We start from the raw sequence: 21,127 nt of genomic DNA on the forward strand, positions 1-21,127 counted from the left end.
CATAATAACATTGAAAGTCAATGTAGAGTAGAATTTGTGTCATGAGTAGGATTTCATTTCGTATTTTCGTTGGTCGTTCGGAATCCTACTTCATCTTGTTTTTTTAAATTTTTTATGTTTAGTACAGGGTATTTGGCCAAATTTCGCTAGGAGAGAATTCTCCATTTTTACAATTTTTTCTGATACACATACATGTTCTGATATTGTATTGTATATCTAGTTTGAGCTGATTCTGATCAAATTTGGATTTTTTATGATTTATTAAAGTTACTCCAAATGCCATGTACTGTATTGTAGTGCTTGTCAGCTCATGAAGCTCATGCTGTTTAGCTCACTTAGTACACTCTGTTGGGGGAAGTGACTTTAAATGTAATTCCAAGCATAATCCTTCACCTTATGGTGTCTGCATGTAGGTGGTGTACCTTTCCTTAAAAGTATTTAATTTGCTATTCAGAGAGTCTTCAGAACAAATCAACACTTTTAAGACTGTTTACAATTCAACATGTAACTGTTTACTGAATAGAGCAAGAGTAAGCAGTACATAACTTTTTTTACATAGTAAGAACGTGTCATATCATGTGTTACTAAAATCTAGCTATGACCACGAGTACATAGTTATTTTGTACTGAAGTATTGAGTTTTATAAACCACCTTTTATTACCTTTGGAACTCTCTCCTCTCCCTCTCTTCCTCCTCTCTCTTTTGCTCATAGTAACTGTAAGCTAGTAATTAGTGACCCAATGGATTCACCTCTTATCCTTTACCACACCCATTCTCTCGTTTTATGTATTCATATCTTTGATGTGGTCTGGACGCTGATTATATCCTTATCTCAAAGTCTGTGTTGTGTGTAATCCTTATATACAATAAATATATCCAATGTCTCTTGCTTTGTGTATGACTGCAGCACTTTTGGAGACATTGGACAAGTTTTATTGCTTTTATGAAAATAAACAATTTCAAAAGTTTTTTGTATTACATTGCTGAGTTAGTAGTGTCAGTTTGTATCTTCAATCATTATTGTTTAATGGGATCGATTGGCAATTGGGAAGTGAATTTTGGCTCATATGCCAAATTTGGTTTAATATTGCTATTATCTAACATGCAGCAACTATCATAAAGATAATTATAATATCTTCTCTTGTTACTTTATTGTTGTTGACATTATTTTATTGCCAACAATTATTGTCTTTTGAATATTTTATCTTCTGTCAAATCTCTTTCTTATATTAAAAGATATATTTCTCTATGTTGTAGGTAGCTGTGAGTCACATGTATTCTCATGCTAATGCTAAACAAGTTGTAGAATGACTGTCTCAAACTTTAACATCAGGAAATCAATCAATACTGTTGCTATTATTGTGTTATCCTTAACTGTGATTAATTGATTTTATTAACTAGCACTTTGTCGGTCGTGGGCGTTACACGTTTATAAAATCCCAGGGAATTGAGCTTGCTGCTCGTGTGGAAACCAAAGCTCACAATCATCCAAGAAAAGAAATTCACTGGCTGTGCCTGTACGTGGTCAAGGCGAGATATAGCTAATGATGTCCGTCACCTCGATATTAATCGCTGCCCTCGTTTTCTGTAGCTTCTGCTCAAGTAAGTAGCAGACAGTGCTGTTAGTAATACTGCCTGGCTAGCGTGCCTTGTAATGAAAATCCACTTATTGTACACAGCATTAGCACTTGTAGCGTGTAAACTGGTGCTAATACGTGTATGGTCCTGTGTGAAAATGCTCCAATGCACTGTTGATTGCTTTCATTTCCTTTGTTAGGTCATGTCTCTGGCAGAGACTGTGCCTTCGAGTTCAAAAGTACATTCAGTAGGGTCCCCCTTGGGATTGGTGCTAGTCTGCAAAAGGAGTGCGTATATCGATCCAACTGCCTCTCGGAGGTCAATGTGTACTTAGCGGACAAACCCATCAGCAGTCTTTATCACTCTTTTTACAAAATTAGTCATTCGTATGATCGTCGGAATAAATTGTACAAATACACATTTTCATTTTCCAGATTTGATATTTCATACCATGGATTATATCGCTGCGTAATTAATGAGATTGGTAATAAGGCAAACCAAATGTCCAATGATCTTGTGTTTACAATACGTAAGTGTTTTTAATACAGTTGTTGTACAGCTATAATTTGTTGATATTTTTTTAATAGCTGATTCCCATGAAGGCCTGGTGCAGGAGTGTTTCTTGCCAACTGTTAAAGACATTGTAGTTCAATCTTTCATCTTTCCCAACGGAAGCGTGGCAGTCAACCTGACCTGGAACATTACAGAGAAAAATTCAGAAAACATCCCATATTGCTCCGGTTCCAGACACTGGAGAGTTAAAATTCAATATTTTTCGACTGTGGACAACACTCCTGGTGATAGAGACACTAGTACTAGCACCAAGGATGCCAACGGGTGGATAAACGTTCCTGGACGCCGACAGTATTACAGTTTTTCACAGCTCTTGGACAATGTCACCTATTATCAGTTTCTAGTGTCTAATCAGCCAGAAAGGGTTTTGGAGGTTGGAAGATACAGATCTCTTGGCTCTCACATTTATTACTTTGGAAGGCAATGTAAGTCGTTTTATAAGAGGTCTGAATTCATTCTTTGTGTCTCTCTTGTCTACAGCTCCGCCAGCCATTGATCAAACTTTATCAAATGTTGTGATGGATGAAATGACGTCTGAGACTGTCAAGTGTACAGCTAGAGGGTTTCCCACTCCGTTAGTGAGATGGATCAAAGTTGTTTCAAACGGTGTAGGCATCACACAAAGAAGTGGATATGGTAGCAGCACTCTTATTCTCAATGATGCCACCTCTGACATGAGTGGTGAATACTACTGCCTGGCTCAGAATGTGCAAGTCAATCCGCCAGAAGGGAAAAGACTGGTGGATAAAGCACGCTCGGTTTTTGTGACAGTGAGAGGTATGGTAGAGTGTATTACTAACATAATAAATTATCCTTTCTTCTTTATTTTTTTTTAGAATACAATTCATCAAATGAGTAAGTGTGTATTTTACAAATACTAATAATAATTATAATTATACCTTGTGGTTTGGCTATACATACTGAAGTATTACAACATTGCCTTCCTGTCAGTTGGTGGTTCTCTAGAGTATGGCTGGGTGGCCTTTGGTTTTAAAACTATGGTTGGGTGGCCTTTGGTTTTAAAATGTGGCCTCAAGTTAGTCTTAGAGTCTCTGGGGATGGTCTGGAGGGTCTGGCCTTGGAGACTGTAAAGCCTCAAATAGCTGAGTGTGCTGACCACTGTCTGTGCCCTTCTGGCCTGTGGCTAGAGATATATGGTTTCCCTTGACCGTTTTATTATTGTCCAGCATTATACTGACTATATGATACTCTTGTATTCTTCTCTTTATTGTAGCTTACGTTGCGAATTTGCAGACTCTGCAATACCAAGCTCTTTCTGCCGGAGCTATTTACATAACCAGCTTCCAATTTATATCAACACGTCCTCAGAGAGCCAAGAGGGCTACATCAGCCTAGCCATGACCAACATCAGGGACAATACGAAGGATCGGAAGTGTGAGGATTTGGCTAAGAGTCTCCTCTGTCACACAGTCTATCCTTACTGCGATGCCCGCCAGCCTTTGAGACCACTACCAAGGCCAACATGCAATACAACTTGTAATGAATTCATTCATGGAAAGTGTTCAGCTGATGCCGAGAGGATAAAGAGAGAGCATCCCTCAGTCTACCAGACAATAATCAGTATGTGCCGGTCCAGTGAAGGCGGTGAAGCCCCTGAATGTATACCATTGAGTTATGATGCTTCCAGAAAAGGTCAGTTGCTAATAGTAAACTGGGATCTCTTGGGGTTTAGCTTAATGCAATTTATGTTTCCTCTTTGTCTGTGTAGATCAAGTCCAGTCGGTTGAGGACACAGGCTCATGTGTTCGTGGCAAAGGGATCGGCTATACTGGGAGACAGGACCGGACCCGCTCAAACCACCCCTGTCAGTTGTGGGTCCTCCAGACACCACACAGGCATCCTATGCTACCCTCGGTCTATGCTACAGAGCTTCATAATGCTGGACAGTCTTGTAGGAACCCTGGGGGTCTGGGAGAGAGACCTTGGTGCTACACCAGTGACCCTAATGTTAGATGGGAGTACTGTGACATACCCTCATGTGGTAAGCGTATAGTTTATCATATCTATAGGGAACAGCTTTAGTTTGAGGAAGTCTTATAGAATCTTGTGGTTTTGCTTGTAGTTGTGGTCCCATTGATATATAAGGCTTGAGGGGTGTGTTCAAGTTGTGGTTTCTTATTAGGTGGCTACATTTTGCTTATTAATGATTTGATTGTATGCGAGCATGCATATATGGTATTAGTATACCTACAGTGTGGCTTATCTGCTTACATTAGATCATCATCACTGCCAATAATTAATTATTAATACTTGTGCTTGCTGTTGTGGTCAACAGCATACATGTACACTGTAATTAGCAGAAAGAAGCAAAATACAATATTAACTGTCTTGTCTTCCTCTTCCTTAGACACTTGTGATACGTACAATGGGACCATGTGCTCTGCTCTGGCAGGCTATGATAATGCCAATGTCTTTATAAGGAAAGGGAGCAAGATTGATAGCCAGAAGGACATCGAAGAGAAAATCAGTCAAGTGTTCTTTAGGACTCGCTATCATCTCCGACCTTCTCAAGGCTGCGAGGATATTTTCAGGATATTATTGTGTCACAGTGCTTTCCCTCGGTGTGACGAGTCTGGCCCTAAGGAGCTCTGTGGCAGACACTGCTCCTTGAGACAATCTCTACAGAGTCTCTGTCCTTCTGTCTACAAGGAGTTTGATAAGTTTTTCAAGAGTGATCAAAGTTCTGGTTTCCTTAGTGAGATGAAATGCAATGGCACTTGTGAGGAGCCCCTTCAAATACCAGTCATTGGAAATCAAGGTAGAGAGCTAGTATACCATTCGTAATTATTAATGCTTTGCTCTTTTTTTTTCTCCCACTGTAGCGTCCAATCCGGCCAACAGCACTTGTAAGTCTTACTATTTACTATAAGTATTTATTAGTTTAATAGAGTGATTTCACTTTGGGTCTTATGGTTGTATACCTGTAGTATAATATCTGATAGTGTGGTTAATGATTTACTCAATTGTGGGTTGCAGGTCTGTTTTGTATGGCCTGCTAATTTGGTTTGTGTACACTAACTGATAGTATTACCTTTGATACCAATGCTCACTACTCCTGTACTTTCAGCTTTGTTTCAACAGAAGCTTCACATTTATGTTATGTCTTTTACTCACTTTAATAATAATATTCCCCCCCTCTCTCTCTCATATTAGATACTTGCTACGTTAACAAGGGCATCGACTACCTTGGAAATGTCTCTATTACTGAGAGCGGTGCTACCTGTCATGATTGGAAGTCAGAGGATCATCCTATTAGCACCATGTATCATCCAACACTAGCTAATGCTCAGAACCACTGCCGTAACCCAGGAGGGGTCTTGAGAAGGCCATGGTGCTACACTGGGTCTAACAGTTGGGAGTATTGTCGTGTTCGTTACTGTGACAACTACGAAGAGCCGGAAGGTACCCTCCCTGGGACTAGCAGTGGAGGACCGGGCATTGTTGATGGAGCTCAGTCGAGCAAAATGACAGCGCTGGTGTTTTCCCTGATAGTGGTGCTAGTCATATTTGTCCTTGGTATAGTCGGCATGTTGATTTTTATAGTTTATATTCAAAGGAGGAGGAAGAATCTTAAGAAGCAGGAGTCTATAGAGTTGCAGCTTGAAGGCCTTACAAGGAAGAAGCTCAACGATGACAGTTTTGTTGTCAACTCGAATTATTTCCAAGCAACGACAGGCATGAGCAATGAAGTGGACCTGCCCAACAACTTCCATAAACTCAACCCTAAGCAGATTCAATACGCCGGTCAATTAGGTCAGGGTAACTTTGGAATCGTTTTCAAAGGACGTGCTTTTGGTATAGCATCAGACGATGAGGAGATAGAGGTTGCAGTCAAGACACTGAAGGAGGAGTCGTCATCTGAGATTAGGTCAAACTTTATTGAAGAAGCCAAGCTGATGTTTTCTTTCGACCATCCAAACATACTTCACATATATGGCGTGTGCATGACTGAGATGCCTTACCAGATGGTCTTTGAATACATGGATGAAGGAGACTTGACCCAGTACCTTCGCTCTAAAGCCTCAAGCATGCAGCGACGTTTATTGAACCCTTTCGACCATCGCTCTCGTACAGAGTCCAGTTATTCTAACGACCCCCCGGCACTCAGTAAAACCCAGCTCCTGTCCATATGTAGACAGATTGCCAGTGGAATGGAGTACCTGGCCAGTAAGAATCACGTGCATCGTGACCTCGCTTGTCGTAACTGTCTCATTAACTCCGACCTCAAAGTAAAGATAGGAGACTTTGGTATGAGTAGGAACCTCTACAGTCGGGACTATTATCGCATCAATGGGCAAGCCATTCTCCCCGTTCGATGGATGTCCCCTGAGTCCCTCGTCTATGGCAAGTTTTCTATCGAGGGTGATGTGTGGTCTTTCGGTGTCGTTATGTGGGAGGTGTTCTCCTTTGCTCTTCAACCTTACTATGGGCTATCAAATGAAGAAGTCACTGAAGCTATTCGTCACGGGAAAGTCCTCCATCGTCCTGATGATTGTCCGTCTGAAGTGTACAATGTGATGAAGGAATGTTGGGACATGGAGGCAAAGTCCCGTCCTACCTTTGAAGAGCTCCACACTGCCCTGTGCCAGTTTTCTGAGGAGGAGCTCGATACTGAGGCTGACACTGATGATTTCTCGAGCGAAGAAGAGGATAGCGATGCCTTCTATTCTGAAACTAATAGTCTACCAGAGGACGAGCATGTTGCCTCGTAAACAAAATAATAATTTTATTATTTAAGAAGAACAATTAACAAACAAATGTTTTATCAACGAGTATTGTGCATTATTTGTGTTCTGTGTATTTAAATTTTTCATTTAAACTCTCATTTAATCATTATTAAAATATAATTTTGTCAAAGACTCGTGCAAAAATCAACACTACATTTCAATTGTGAGCATGTCATACTCATTAAGTTATAACATTTAATGTGTGTGTGTGTACAGCATGGAGCTCTATATATGCATACAAAATAAGTAAAAAGTTTTAAATGAAAGAAAATCTTTCATCATCTTCATCATCATCAGCAACAGACCTCCTCGAAGGTGAAAGACCAACTGCTTGATCAAGGAGATCGTCATCAGTCATTTGACGGGTTCCCTTTAGCTTAGTGACATTCTTTGGCGGAACAATAAGATTCTCTGTACTGCTCCAAGGCTCATCATCGTCATCTAATAATTCAAGATTGACCTCCTACATAAAAAATAGAATTTCATCATGCGACAGTTGCAAGATCATCATATTAAATGATAATCATCTCTTAATCTTATTAGTAGACTGGTGACTTCACCATATACACATAGTACATTTACGTTATTATTGGTCCTTACAGTGGCTTCATAAGACCATTCATAATGTAGCACATGCTATACTGAGTCTATTTAGATCTAGTATGGACTCACCTGATCTTCATACATTGGATTGGGTTTAACTACAGTAGGTTTAGTGTTGACTGATCTGTATCAAAAATATCATTTATTATTATTATTGGTTATTATTTGTACTTACGATATACTAGAAATGTCATCTCTTCCTGGCAGCATGACAGGTGATATCCACAATGGATTATTAGTAGTATTGTACTCACTACAATATCGAATTTTAAAATATATATATTTAATAAACTTGAGACACTTACGCTGTGCTTCTTGTCAATGAGAAATCATCTGCATAAAAAAAATTAGAAATTAGTATCATTTTACTTGAATATACTTACCATTGAGTTCACTCTTTTCTTCTTTTAGCTTCCTACGCCTAATGTCAAGAGAATAGAAAATCACTACATTATTACACGAATAATAATAACGCTTTTAATACTTTTGGACCAACTTTTAAAATTTCCAAAAATCTATTTCGTAATTGAAATCAGCTCAAACATAGGATAAGAACGACTTTTATAAAGAAACCTCTACTATAGTACAGGGTATTTCAGCAAAAAATTGTCAGTTCATGAAGCATAGCGCTGTTTTGCTTCGTGGGAAACCTTGCTGACAAAAATTACTATTACGCTTGTGTATATTTAGTACTACTATCAGGGTGTGGAGTGAAAAATTATCAGTTTCATCAATTATTATTATTATTTATTGGCTAAACAGTAGTGACAGTGTGGGAGATTGCTATCTAATTAGTAAAATTACGGTCAACCACAATGTCAAATAAAAAAACTGAATCCAACCAATTCTTACTAACGGAGTCAAAGAGTACTCTACGGTTGGTCACCCACCTTCTCTTTTCGCTGATTAGAAAAACACAGAAAGCACAGCAGAGCAAGAGTATGACAGAGCCCATTGCAGCTATTATCAGTATAATAAGCCAGAGATCATAGCCTGTAGTGGTTACTAGAGGTGGTGCTGGTACCTATATATACATATTAAGGGAAAAAAGAATAAAAATTAAAGGTTATTCAATGTATTCACTCACAGTAATGACAGGAGTCCCATTAATTCCAGGTAGGGACACATTTGTTCCAGGCTGATTAAAAATTCTGCATGTACAGAAATAGATATGATGTTAATAGATATTAAAGTATTAATAGGTATTAATAATACTCACTCTATTATTTCTGAACCAGGAGAAGGTGTATCTGTATTCGAATCGATAACAATGAAGACTATATCAGTTCTACAAAAAAAACATTAAGGACATAGTGCTATCACATATTGAATATTACACTACATTATACATGTAGTATGCATGTATGTGTGTATGCATAGTGTAATATGTATGGATGCTATCGTTTATAGTATATACTGTACTTTGAGTAATCAACTTGTCCCGTGACTGTATTAATGCTTGGACGAACATCAGTAATTACTACTTGACCACCAGTTGCATTTTGTATAATCCTAATGTATAGAATGAAATCATTAAAGTAGAGTCCTGCCCTCTTTTTACTAGTCATTTGGATAGGCATACCTTCGATATTCAGCAAGGTTTTGTAGTACGTAAGAAACAGTTTGGTTAACTTGTAATATAATACTGTTGTCTCGATAGTCGTACACATAAAACTATAAAAATAAACACTTCTTGTCAAATACAATCAAGTCTCTATTCAAGTCTAACCAATATTGATATCGAATTAGTGTTGAATGGTAGTCTTCCTTCATTGTCATATGCTTCAACAGTTGCTGTGTATCGGCGTCCTGCTTCATTGAAGAATGACCCAGCTGTATTGATCACACCAATTTCTCTGTCGATAGTGACAGCTGCTCCATGTCCTTCTATTCTATACCAAACTTTTGCAAAGTCTCCAACATCAGCATCACTGGTCTAATAATAACAAGAAAAGAAATATTTTGATGTTAAAAATTTAATCGAAATTAACTTAATTTTTATATGGCATAAGGGCATTGACTAAAGCAGTTGGGAATATATTTTGACAAAATTTAATAATGATTATTACCTGAATGGTTAATAGTCTAGTTCCTATAGCTGCATTATCATCAATGCCTGTAAAGGAAAGAATGAATTAATGAATGTCATTGCATCATGAATAATGACTTACCAACTTTAGTCTCAAAGCTTATAAATTGAGGTGCATTATCATTGACATCAAGTATAGTAATAGTCAGTACCTGTGTCGGTAGATTTAGATCTAAAATAAGGAAAGAAAAGAGAGGGAGAACAAGAGAAATAGTGTCACATGCTATTTTTGAGTCTTAATTTTTTGTATTTCACCTGTAACAGTCTTGTTCTAAAGAAAAATTAACAATAATAACAATGATAATAATAATTATTATTTGACTTACACTTTTATCAGTTGACATTGAGTTGCTTACAGTCACTCTTAGTGTGTGAGTATCCTCAATCTCTCTATCCTACAATAATCAATGGAATAGCCAATGACAATACAACCCAATGCAACTAGTAACAAAACTTTTCAATGGAGTTTTCAAATTGTATTGTTTTATATTAAAAGTGGTATTTTTGTAAGCATTTAGGATTTCACTTACTAACGATCTGTGATTGTATACATTGCCATTACGCGACACACAAAAAGCTCCAACACAATTAGGAACGGCGTAGCCATCATCTGATACAGCATAAAAGTATAACTTATTAGCATCACTTGCATCAATGTCAGTTCCATTCAAGTGAGTAAAAGGATTATTAGGGCCAGTGACCTGATCCTCAAACAAGTCATAATTTGAATACTAAAAAATATAACAACAACAACAAATAATAATAATAATAATAATAATAATGATAATGATAATAGCAATAATAACAGTGCTGAACTAACACTGTATGAATATACAATAATAGTTTTGATTGAAGATGTGAGATAGCTTACAATTGGTGTCTTGAAAGTTGGTATATGGTCATTGATATCAGTAACATGTACTGTAAAACTGAAGCTGTCTTGGAACTGTGGGTTTCCTCCATCTTTTACTACCCCTGTAACCTAATATACAAATACACACACACCCATTAACTCAATTAGACACTATCAAACGTACGCATACTCTTGTACAATTACACTTTATGTCTTACCTCATATATGATGGTAGATTCATAGTCTAGACTCCCAACCAGTATTATATCACCAGTCACACTGTCAATAGCAAACAGTGGAGGGTCTCCATATGTTGAAAAACCATTACTGAACTCATAGCTCAACACTCCACCAAGGCCAGTATCAGGGTCAGTAGCATTCACATCCAGTATAAAATGCCCATGTGTTGCATTCTGTAAATATATATACATAATGAAGACATTGAAAAGATCAGTAATGTCCTGACCTCAGGTATGTAATAGTCTTTGACAATAATAGGTGGATCAATGGTTGGTGGGTTGTCATTAATATCGGTAACATTGACCCTCACACTGGCAGTCGCTGATAGAGGTGGTACCCCATGATCAGTCACTGTTATTATTATCTCATATTGGTTAGGTGGTGTCTCATAGTCCAAGCCATCAGTCAATGTAATCAGACCGGTAACTGGATCAATTGAAAACTTGTTACCATCTGCAATGACAGAAAACAACAGCCATACAAGTATAAGAATAATAATAACATCAAAAATACTATATATTTGTTCTAAATTGCCTATCAATATTACTACAACAGCAATTAGTAGGTACTTTGTGATTTGATAGCATAAGATACTTGAGCGTTGCTCCCAGTGTCAGCATCAGTTGCAACAAGCTGTCCAAGGATAGCACCAACTGTCTCTGACTCCAATAGTGAAATGTCAAGGAAGTTAACATCTAATACTGGAGGATTGTCATTCGCATCAGTAATAGTAATGGTAACCTAAGAGGAGAGAGAGAGAGGCCAGAAAAGAGAAAGGTATTTTAAAAGTATGCCATGTAGAGGTAACACTTACCAATGCAGTATCATTAAATGCAGGGTTGTGAATGTCCTCAGCTACTACAGTAAGAGTGAATGTGTTATTCCCACTCTCATAGTCAAAGAAGCTCCCATTCTTTACAAAAAGACTATTTGAGCTCTCATTGAAATAGAATGCATCCAACTCATTTCCACTGACAATTCTAATGACTGCCTCATCATAAGGTGGGCTATCAAGATCAGTGACTTCAAAAGTAGCTATAAACTGTCCATCTTGCTGATTCTCCATTATGGATACAGGGTCGACACTGGACTGTGTGAAACTTGGGCCATTATCATTGACGTCCAGTATGCATATATTGATGCTTGTTTCATTGAAGAAAGAAGGTGTACCAAGATCTTGAACACGAATAGTTAGAGTGAAATCAGTGACACCATCCTCATAGTCCAACTGATTTAGAACCTTTAAACTACCATCTAGGGCTAAAGTATATACATGTAATAGTGGTTGGTATTGTTACTAATTCAATTTACCTTCAATAGAAAATGCATCACCATCATTCCCATCAGTGATTTGAAAGAACACTTTACTGTTTATGCCAATGTCGATATCATGAGCAGTGTATGTGCCAATCTAAAATGAAGATAATAATAGTCAGAACAATCTCATTAGAACACACAATATCTAGAATTTATACTTAGCTTTAGTACATTCTAAAGATGTACATATGCCAGTCTTACCACAAGTCCAGTAGGTGAGTTCTCATAGATACAAGTATCATTAAGGGTGTGTGTAAAGTATGGAGTGTTGTCATTAACATCAGTCAGAATGAATGTTATGCTGGCATTACTATTCCTTTGTACATTATCAGCATTATATACCTACAGTATAATAATGAAGAGAGAGACAGAGACAGAGACAGAGACAGAGACAGAGACAGACAGACAGAGACAGAGAGAGAGACAGACAGACAGACAGAGAGAGAGGCAGAGAGAGAGGCAGAGAGAGAGGGGAGAGAGGGAGGAAGAGGGGATTAAAGAGATTAATTTTGATAGTAAAGCTATACAAATACAATGTACATGTACATACAATAATTGTCCCTCTGTTCAAAACCGCAACCACCTAATGCTACTAATCAATACATTTCACTTCAGCAATAGTAAACAATGGGGGATTGATTACTACAAATGACAAACAATGTACTTGTACAATGAACCATGTACATGTACATGTATTTATAATGTATAATGTAGTACTAGCTCACTTGAATTATGATAGTATAACTGGAGAAAGTTTCTCTATCAAAATCCTCAGGACCACCTTCAGTTTGTAACAAGCCAGTATTGTGACCAATCTTGAATAATGATCCTAATTAAAATATAGACAAACCACATAAACATTAGTCAGCATCAAAAAACTGATTATATAATTTGCGGTTACAAACAACAAAGCGTATAGCCAGTATTTTTATCTTACTAGGATCATTTATGATATTAAACAAGTTAACATTGCCAACATCAACATCGGATGCTTGTATGGTAGCTATTGTAGTATTACGGGATACTCCTTCTGATATTGTGTACTCCTGATCAAATGTATTGTGTAGAAATTGAGGATCATTATCATTGACATCGTTAACATTGACCAGTATCTAGTAGAAGTTAGACATGACTCACTAAATGTGTACATGCATAGATATTATGGTACATTTGTATAATAATAAATTAAACACTTGTGCTAATAATAATTAACACTAAATGTCTGCTAGTGTAAATAGAAGGGAAGAGAGAGAGAGAGGGAGTGAAATAGTGAAATGAGACAAAAGAAAGAGCAAGAGGATTCCATAAGTGGATTACTGTAGTGTAATTTGTGTGTTGGAAGCCACTTTGACCCATGTCCTGTGCGATCACAGTGAGAATATGAAGCGATTGATCTTCCCGATCCAAAGGCGATAATGTAGAGAGGACACCCTAGAAATGACATTGTGGTCAGTATGTGATACAACAGACAGTGTGCATGTGCCAGTGACGTACTGTATTACTATTGATAGCAAATAATCCATTATCATTGGGATCAGTGATGAGTGTGTACGAGACAACGGAATTGGATCCTTCATCAGGATCTGTGGCTGAAATAACGCCTAACACGTGACCTAATATAATAATAACAATAACAATAATATTAGTCAATGTATTGTTATATACATGCACATGTACATGTACTTTTACCTGGGTTTCCCACAAAACATGTGTTATGTGAGTTACATGTACATGTATGGAGCAACTTTTAAAATTTGCAAAAAAATTAATTTTGATTGAAATCAGCTCAAACTTGCTACACAACATCAGGACATGTATATGCATCAGAAAAAATTATCAAAATGAAGAATTTTCGCCTAGTTATTTTTGGCAAAATTTGACAAAACACCAGTTCAGGTTGTTTTGTCAAATTTCTGAGCTTTCTAAAAATCGACTGACAAGAAGCTGAGCACTATGCTAAAATCCTGTGGAAACCCTGCATGACTGTTACATAACAACAACGGTAGCATCATGATCAGCTACAAAAGATGATTATAAACTTACAACAAAGACTGGCATAATTAGGTTATCATACCCACACAAACTGTACACATCAACTTACCAGTAACCGCAAACACCCGAAATCAACTCAATTAGATAAATGTATACAATACATGTACAAGGAGTGTGCATATAGGGAAAATGCATAATGTGCTAAACTGATAATTTATACCTGCAGGTGTGTTTTCATTGATGGAGAAATTGTAAAAGGACTGACTGAACTGTGGGCTTTGGTTCTGATCAGTGATACATATATCCACAGTAGCATTATCATTAAGCAATGGCTCGTCTGGATTCCTGGCCTCTATGAGCAGGTCATAGCAACCTTTGCTTGTCTCTGAGAGGTAGGATTTAGTGAGTATAAGACCAGACGTGGAATCAATCTTGAAGAGATCATGACCAAGACCGGGACTGGAGCTTAACAAGTGATAAGTAATGACAGCATAAGGGGCTATCAAGGAATAATAAATGAGAGAATTAAGTGTCATTCTTCTTATACTAATGTACACAAAATCTATCTGCCTTAAAACACTAGTACACAACATTGTATTTAAATACTGTATCATTGCAATGATATGCTAACCTGTATCAGCATCAGTGGCAGAGACCAGTAACAATGGAACATTGGACTGTGTGAACTCTGACACATTAGTAGAATATGCTCTGTTATCAAAGACAGGAGGTTGATCATTAGCATCGGTGACACTCAGTCTGATACTCAGTGTATCCTGAGCCTGGAGTGATGGGCTACCTCTATCCCTCACGTATATAAGAGCAGTATACAGGGTCTTAGACTCATAGTCTAAGGGACTAATGAGAGTCAGTATGCCAGTGTAATTATCAAAAGAGAAGACAGGACTGGAGTTGGCTGATAAGAAGAAATTAAACTGAGCGTTGAGGCCAAGATCAGCATCAGTGACTACATTAGGAGTCCACAGTCCAGGAGTCAATGGAAGAATGACAGGGTAGGGTGAGTTCTCTTGTTTAGTGAATGAGGCAGGAGCATGAGTGAAGACTGGTGTATTATCATTGACGTCACTGACTGAGATGTGGAATGAAACATGAGTCGAATATGATGGATTGCCCCCGTCATTGACTCTAACTGTTACGATGAAATCGGATCGTCTCTCAATGTGTATAAGGGTCTGAGAGAGGGTAACGCTTCCATTGTTTGGATCAACTTGAAAGTATCCCTCTCCGCCGGTCAGACTGAAAACCAACTGAGAGTTGACACCCTCGTCTTTATCGCTGGCAGTTATCTGAGCAATGTCTCCTCCTACTGTGTAGTTCTCTGGTATAGTGACAGCTAGAGCTAATGGGTCCTCATTAATGATTGGTGGATTGTCATTGATGTCAGTCACAGTAATCAGTAATAGACCGGTCGTCTCACGACCGCCTCCATCCCTTGCATGGACCGTCAGGTTATAAGAGGAAATAGTCTCACGATCCAAGACCCCGACTTCAGAGGTATAAACAAAACCTGTGTTTGGGTCAATTCTAAACGGATAGCCAGCTTCAATGTCATAAGTAATGGCAGCATTTGAGCCAATGTCTCTATCAGTGGCATATACCGATGGACTCTATATTATAATGATACACAGTGATCACAATGATTGCTATAATGTATCTAAGAAGGCTTACCACAGCAATGAATGTGTTATTATCAGCATTCTCTGGTATAGTCCCTCTGTGTACAGTGTGCAAGAATTGTGGAGTGTTGTCATTGATATCACTGATGTGTATCACAAATTCAGAAACAGCCTAAAGGATGAATCAGAGTAAACTCATAAATTAAGTGTTAAAGAGTAACTCACTGATCTCTGATATGATGTCGGGAATGCTCCATCAGTTGCTGTTATTATTAAACGATAAAATGAAAGAGTTTCTCTATCGATGACGCTAGCATCTAGGACTCTCACATCTCCCAACTATAAAATATCAATAATAAATAAAAATAATCAGCAATTCACTCACCGAAGGAGTCTTTATATAGAAAGCGTTGTTAACATTACCGCCAACAATGGCGTAAGTGATGGCTCCATTCGTACCGCTGTCAGCATCAGTGGCATTGACCACCTCAAGCAGCTCATCGTTAGTCGATCCTTCTGATATTGTCACTTGATAAAAAGTAGGATTGAATATAGGACTGTTATCATTAACATCAGTAATCTCTACTGAGACTGGTACCTAACAACAAAAAACAATAGTTTAATCCTGCCAATAATATATAACACAATGTATGGAATAATTGACATAAAGATGATACAAACTAATGTATTATAGTATTGGCTTACAGTGTCATTGTGTCCAGCACTGTCATAGGCTGTGACATAGAATGTGATCACATAGAGACTATTTGGTGGTCCGTTCTCTTTATCAATATCACCGGATACCACTATTTTACCAATAGTATCATCAGGGATACTAAAAAGACCTAGAGTATAAGAAACATTCATAAATAAAGTTTTAATGTGCTTCAAAATAATGCCATTACCATCAGGATCACCGGAGGTCTTTGAGTATGTAAGTACAGCATTTGAACCATAATCAGCATCAGTGGCAGATATAATGTCAACTACTGTACCAATAGGTACACCCTCAGGTACACCAGTACTGATCAATGAGGTAGAGAACATTGGGCCATTATCATTGATATCAGTAATGTATATGGTCACCTACAGTAATAGGAAAATACTTATACGTGTCGTGCATATGTACATGTAGTACATACAAATGTGGTGTCATTTTACCACTGCAATGTCATAAAATTAAATTATTTTTGTGGTCTAGAGTTTAAATTGATATTCTCAGAATTATACCACCAAATAGAAGACTATAAAATCTGAAGGGCCCACAACTGAAGCTCCAATACTTATACAATAATCCAATATCAAAGCTATCAATTATTATTATTAGTAAATAATAATAAATTATTTTTGGTAAATCGTACTTCAGCTTCGTCATTGTACGTTCCATCAGTGACTTGTATTTCAAATGTAATGACAGCTCTACCAAATGCATCAATGACATTATCAGTGTCCTCCCTATCTATGTGTGTACCCGATGGTACATATATGTCACCCTAAAAATACAAAAAATAAAGTAAAAAAAAAACTATAATGATGACTAACAGTATTAGGATCAACGTTGAATAGACCAAGTGTCTTTAATGGATCAACTACACTGTATTGGAATGAGGTGGATACAGTGTCAACATCAGACACGTTTATTCCTGTTATTAAGACTTGGTCAGATTGTGTGAGTGTGGTTCCATAGTTCTCAGTGATGGTGTGGTCAAAGAAAGAGGCAGATAATACTGGAGGGTTGTCATTCACATCTGTTATAGTAACTGTTACTGTGGCTGTATCCTAAACCGAACAGAAAATGAGAAAAGGAAGAGAGAGAGAGAGAGAGAGGAAAAGAAACAAGTAGCTCAAAAAATAGTTGGAAACAGAAACAATGAAGATATAATAACAGAGGGAAAGCGTGCAATGGATATACATATGTAAGTCTCTTACAGTTAATCTCATTGGGTTGGTTCCTTTGTCCCTGGCAACAATGATTACTGTGTATAATCTATCAGTCGAGTCCTCGTAATCAAAACCAACCGAGCCGGTCTGTAGCACACCAGTCGTTTGATCAATCTGAAACTTTGCATTACCGCCAGGACTGATGAATGTAGGAGATACTAAAAACAACAAAACATGAAATTTTAATGGCTATTGATCCAATAGCTAACTGCTTTCAATGAAGTACTCGATTTCAGCATTGACTCCAATATCGTAATTATCAACTGCAGTTACTGTTAATAGACTCACTGCTCCTGATGTATCCTTTAAAGATTGATTGATTAATGTCAACAGTCACAAACATTCTTAATTTTAATGCACTTACTTCAGGAATGGTTACAAACAAGTTTGTATTATTAACAAATACAGGTGGATGATCATTAATATCAGTTACAGCAATATTAATGTATGTGGAGCTATAGCAAAATAATAATCATTATTATTATTATCTATTATTATGCGTTACTTTGTTCTGGCAGTGGAAGGATCAGGAGGTTGATCGCTTGCTATAAGAGTAATTGAAAAGGAACTGATAGTCTCTCTGTCAGGTGGAGTGTGCATAAACACAGTACCAGTAACAGGATTAATAGTGAAATTACCATAAGACTAATGATATACAAAATATAAATTATAGTGTTAAAGTAGGCGTCATTCTTACAGGATTGACCATATCATAAGTGACCGATCCATCCGAAGCTCCATCAGGATCTGTTGCTAGTATTGTTGTTATAATTTGTGGAGGTCCTCCTTCAGAGACAGTTATAGTAGGATGGCCTATACAAAATAAATAAATAAATAGATAAATAAATAAAGGAGTGTATCACAATAATCAATTAATCTTACTGCTAATTAATGATTTTTATTTTAGTGGTTCATTCACTGACCTAGCGGTTGTGTGATGTATGGTGTATTGTCATTGACGTCCAGTACTGTTACCATTACCATTGCTGTTGAACTGAAAACCCTATCTCCTTGGTCGTGCCTATCAATGGCTCTTACCTAATGTGCAATAATTATTATTATTAGCAAATCAACAAGGGACAGATCTCATTGGGAATTAGCTATCATATAAAATAAATTATTGCAAAAAGGCATTTTCAAAAAGGCAACACAGCCCTCTTAATGAGTTAACATTTTAACCTCATGACGATTGCTTGAAATAAAAAAAGTAGACATTATTTTATTATTAAGATACTAATGTAATTCTCAGCTCAAACACACATACTTTGATGGCAATAGGGTTAGGTGCTAATGTCTCCCAATCCAGTGAATGAGCTAAAGTGAATACTCCAGTATTCTCATCAAGACTGAATGCTCCATTCACATTCCCACTGATGATGCTATAAGTAGGCGGATCATTGAGTCCAGTATCACCACTCTCTGTGGCTAGGACAGTTATACCAATCTCACTACCAATCGTGTGATTCTCATATACTGTTGAGTTATAAGTGGCTTGAGTGAACACGGGAGGATGTTCATTAATGTCCTGTGTAAGAAAAAGGATTGAGGTCAATTAAATAAGTGTTAAATGAATCTTAATGCAATGTTCAATCTTATTTCTATTACATAAAACTGGCATTTCTAAGATTTATTGTATTTGTAATTTTTCATTTCATGAAAATAATAAGCTGTACTATATATAGTATAGGGACTTTCACCCAATTTTTGAGTAACTTTAAAAATTCGTAAAAAATCCGAATTCAATTGGAATCAGCTCAAACTTGCTACATGACATAAAAACATGTATATGTATCAGAAAATATTATAAAAATAGAGAATTCTCTCCTAGTCATTTTTGGCAAAATTTGGCCAATGACCCTGTACAGGGACTTTTACCCGATTTTTGAGTAACTTTAAAAATTCATAAAAAATCTAAATTTAATCGGAATCAGCTCAAACTTGCTACGCAACATAAGAACATGTATATGCAGCAGAAAATATTATAAAAATAGAGAATTCTCTTCTAGCCATTTTTGGCAAAATTCGGCCAATGACCCTGTACTATAGTACAGGGACTTTTACCCGATTTTTGAGTAACTTTAAAAATTCGTAAAAAATCTGAATTCAATCGGAATCAGCTCAAACTTGCTACGCAACATAAGAACATGTATATGCAGCAGAAAATATTATAAAAATAGAGAATTCTCTCCTAGCCATTTTTGGCAAAATTCGGCCAATGACCCTGTACTACGATGGTTATTTGTCTCAACCTATGGAAATTACAATCATCATCAAAATAACAACAAATACAGTCTGCTGATTTATTTTGTGGTCTCAAATTTTTGTTTTAGGGTTCTCATTAGAATTAATTTATTTTTGTGGTTTACAAAATTTTCATCAATACATTGTATTTAGTGGAATTAATTTTAGTACATGTAGATTTGAGCCTGCAAAAAATTAATTCCAGATGAAATAAGCCAGCTATACTGTATTCTATTATGAGATACAATGAAGTATAAAGTGCATCTTTGTGCAGACTTCTTTATTTCCTTGAGAAAGGTCAAGTCCTCAACTTATTCATCCTTTGAGAAAGGTTATTTTTATTATTAAAGACTATCTTTACAGTCAAATGCCAAATCTTTATCATAGATTAGGCAGGTCAAGGTTGCTATAGAACTCTATACTTAATCAAATTAAGTTCATATAAACAGTTCAGAACTCTATTTATCATACCAAGTTTGTCAAAACAGTAAAAAAAGGTGTGAAAAAAGGTGTCAAAAAAAGTGTCAAAAAAGGTGTCAAAAAAGGTGTGAAAAGGTGTTTAAAAAGGTATGAAAAAGGAGTTGAAAAAGATGTGAAAAAAGGTGTGAAAAAAGTGAGAAAAAAGATGAAAAAATAGTGAGGAAAAAGGTTTTAAAAAGGTGAAAAAAAGGTGTGAAAAAAGGTGTAAAAAGGTGTCAAAAAAGGTGTCAAAAAAGTAAAAAAAGGTATCAAAAAGGTGTGAAAAAAGGTGTAAAAAAGTGAGAAAAAGGTGTAAAAAAGGTGTGAAAAAAAGGTGAAAAAAAAGTGTTAAAAAGTGTCAAAAAAGGTGAGAAAAAAGGTGTGAAAAAAGGTAAGAAAAAAGGTGTTAAAAAAGGTGTGAAAAAAGGTGTAAAAAAGGTGTCAAAAAAGGTGTCAAAAAAGATGAGAAAAAAAGTGTTTAAAAAACGTGAGAAAAAAGATGTTAAAAAAGATGTGAAAAAAAGGTGAGAAAAAAAGTGTTAAAAAGATGTGAAAAAGGTGTTAAAAAAGGTGTCAAAAAGGTGTTTTAAAAGGTGTTAAAAAAGGTGTGAAAAAAGGTGTCAAAAAAGGTGTTAAAAAAGGTGTTAAAAAAGGTGAGAAAAAAGGTGTGAAAAAAAGTGAGAAAAAAGGTGTGAAAAAAGGTGAGAAAAAAGGTGTTAAAAGGTGTGAAAAAAATGTAAAAAAGGTGTCAAAAAAGATAAGAAAAAAGGTGTTAAAAAAGGTGAGAAAAAAGGTGTTAAAAAAGGTGTGAAAAAAGGTGAGAAAAAAGGTGTCAAAAAAGGTGAGAAAAAAGATG

At 36.6% G+C, this 21,127-nt stretch overlaps 3 protein-coding genes across 3 annotated transcripts in view; 2 read left to right on the forward strand and 1 right to left on the reverse strand.

Moving 5' to 3' along the window:
- LOC100632530 (LYR motif-containing protein 4B-like) overlaps positions 1 to 1,403 on the forward strand; it is a 3,599-nt gene extending 2,196 nt beyond the window's left edge. The window contains exon 3 of the mRNA XM_003385018.3: positions 1,258 to 1,403. Coding sequence (XP_003385066.1) covers positions 1,258 to 1,311 — 54 coding nt within the window. The 3' untranslated portion in view covers positions 1,312 to 1,403. The remainder of the gene's footprint in view (positions 1 to 1,257) is intronic.
- Positions 1,404 to 1,454: 51 nt separating this feature from the next.
- On the forward strand, positions 1,455 to 7,047 carry LOC100637247 (muscle, skeletal receptor tyrosine protein kinase-like). Its single transcript, XM_003385053.3, has 10 exons — positions 1,455 to 1,602; positions 1,778 to 2,107; positions 2,166 to 2,576; positions 2,632 to 2,928; positions 2,988 to 3,006; positions 3,386 to 3,804; positions 3,881 to 4,153; positions 4,520 to 4,930; positions 4,995 to 5,018; positions 5,326 to 7,047. The coding sequence occupies exons 1-10, from the start codon at positions 1,545 to 1,547 to the stop codon at positions 6,882 to 6,884; spliced, it is 3,801 nt and encodes a 1,266-aa protein (XP_003385101.2). The 5' UTR covers positions 1,455 to 1,544; the 3' UTR covers positions 6,885 to 7,047.
- LOC105312062 (cadherin-23-like) overlaps positions 6,913 to 21,127 on the reverse strand; it is an 18,156-nt gene continuing 3,941 nt past the window's right edge. Inside the window, exons 17-59 of the mRNA XM_019994297.1 lie at positions 18,836 to 19,096; positions 18,495 to 18,609; positions 18,269 to 18,384; positions 18,077 to 18,216; positions 17,936 to 18,026; positions 17,781 to 17,874; positions 17,560 to 17,729; positions 17,173 to 17,409; positions 16,992 to 17,123; positions 16,536 to 16,716; positions 16,336 to 16,475; positions 16,016 to 16,228; positions 15,856 to 15,969; positions 15,683 to 15,802; positions 14,625 to 15,621; positions 14,214 to 14,492; positions 13,496 to 13,614; positions 13,319 to 13,432; positions 12,939 to 13,113; positions 12,727 to 12,830; positions 12,203 to 12,343; positions 11,996 to 12,095; positions 11,499 to 11,944; positions 11,254 to 11,425; positions 10,911 to 11,137; positions 10,663 to 10,857; positions 10,463 to 10,573; positions 10,122 to 10,322; positions 9,918 to 9,986; positions 9,847 to 9,862; positions 9,674 to 9,763; positions 9,572 to 9,618; positions 9,232 to 9,438; positions 9,085 to 9,176; positions 8,925 to 9,014; positions 8,722 to 8,790; positions 8,590 to 8,653; positions 8,393 to 8,526; positions 7,886 to 7,923; positions 7,808 to 7,835; positions 7,678 to 7,755; positions 7,572 to 7,626; positions 6,913 to 7,362 (exon numbers count right to left, since the gene is read on the reverse strand). Coding sequence (XP_019849856.1) covers positions 7,156 to 7,362; positions 7,572 to 7,626; positions 7,678 to 7,755; positions 7,808 to 7,835; positions 7,886 to 7,923; positions 8,393 to 8,526; positions 8,590 to 8,653; positions 8,722 to 8,790; positions 8,925 to 9,014; positions 9,085 to 9,176; positions 9,232 to 9,438; positions 9,572 to 9,618; positions 9,674 to 9,763; positions 9,847 to 9,862; positions 9,918 to 9,986; positions 10,122 to 10,322; positions 10,463 to 10,573; positions 10,663 to 10,857; positions 10,911 to 11,137; positions 11,254 to 11,425; positions 11,499 to 11,944; positions 11,996 to 12,095; positions 12,203 to 12,343; positions 12,727 to 12,830; positions 12,939 to 13,113; positions 13,319 to 13,432; positions 13,496 to 13,614; positions 14,214 to 14,492; positions 14,625 to 15,621; positions 15,683 to 15,802; positions 15,856 to 15,969; positions 16,016 to 16,228; positions 16,336 to 16,475; positions 16,536 to 16,716; positions 16,992 to 17,123; positions 17,173 to 17,409; positions 17,560 to 17,729; positions 17,781 to 17,874; positions 17,936 to 18,026; positions 18,077 to 18,216; positions 18,269 to 18,384; positions 18,495 to 18,609; positions 18,836 to 19,096 — 6,789 coding nt within the window. The 3' untranslated portion in view covers positions 6,913 to 7,155. The remainder of the gene's footprint in view (positions 7,363 to 7,571; positions 7,627 to 7,677; positions 7,756 to 7,807; positions 7,836 to 7,885; positions 7,924 to 8,392; positions 8,527 to 8,589; positions 8,654 to 8,721; positions 8,791 to 8,924; positions 9,015 to 9,084; positions 9,177 to 9,231; positions 9,439 to 9,571; positions 9,619 to 9,673; positions 9,764 to 9,846; positions 9,863 to 9,917; positions 9,987 to 10,121; positions 10,323 to 10,462; positions 10,574 to 10,662; positions 10,858 to 10,910; positions 11,138 to 11,253; positions 11,426 to 11,498; positions 11,945 to 11,995; positions 12,096 to 12,202; positions 12,344 to 12,726; positions 12,831 to 12,938; positions 13,114 to 13,318; positions 13,433 to 13,495; positions 13,615 to 14,213; positions 14,493 to 14,624; positions 15,622 to 15,682; positions 15,803 to 15,855; positions 15,970 to 16,015; positions 16,229 to 16,335; positions 16,476 to 16,535; positions 16,717 to 16,991; positions 17,124 to 17,172; positions 17,410 to 17,559; positions 17,730 to 17,780; positions 17,875 to 17,935; positions 18,027 to 18,076; positions 18,217 to 18,268; positions 18,385 to 18,494; positions 18,610 to 18,835; positions 19,097 to 21,127) is intronic.

This window comes from Amphimedon queenslandica, unplaced genomic scaffold (genome assembly GCF_000090795.2).
Source record: "Amphimedon queenslandica unplaced genomic scaffold, v1.1 AMPQUscaffold_13478, whole genome shotgun sequence".
In the NCBI taxonomy this organism is placed as follows: domain Eukaryota; kingdom Metazoa; phylum Porifera; class Demospongiae; order Haplosclerida; family Niphatidae; genus Amphimedon; species Amphimedon queenslandica.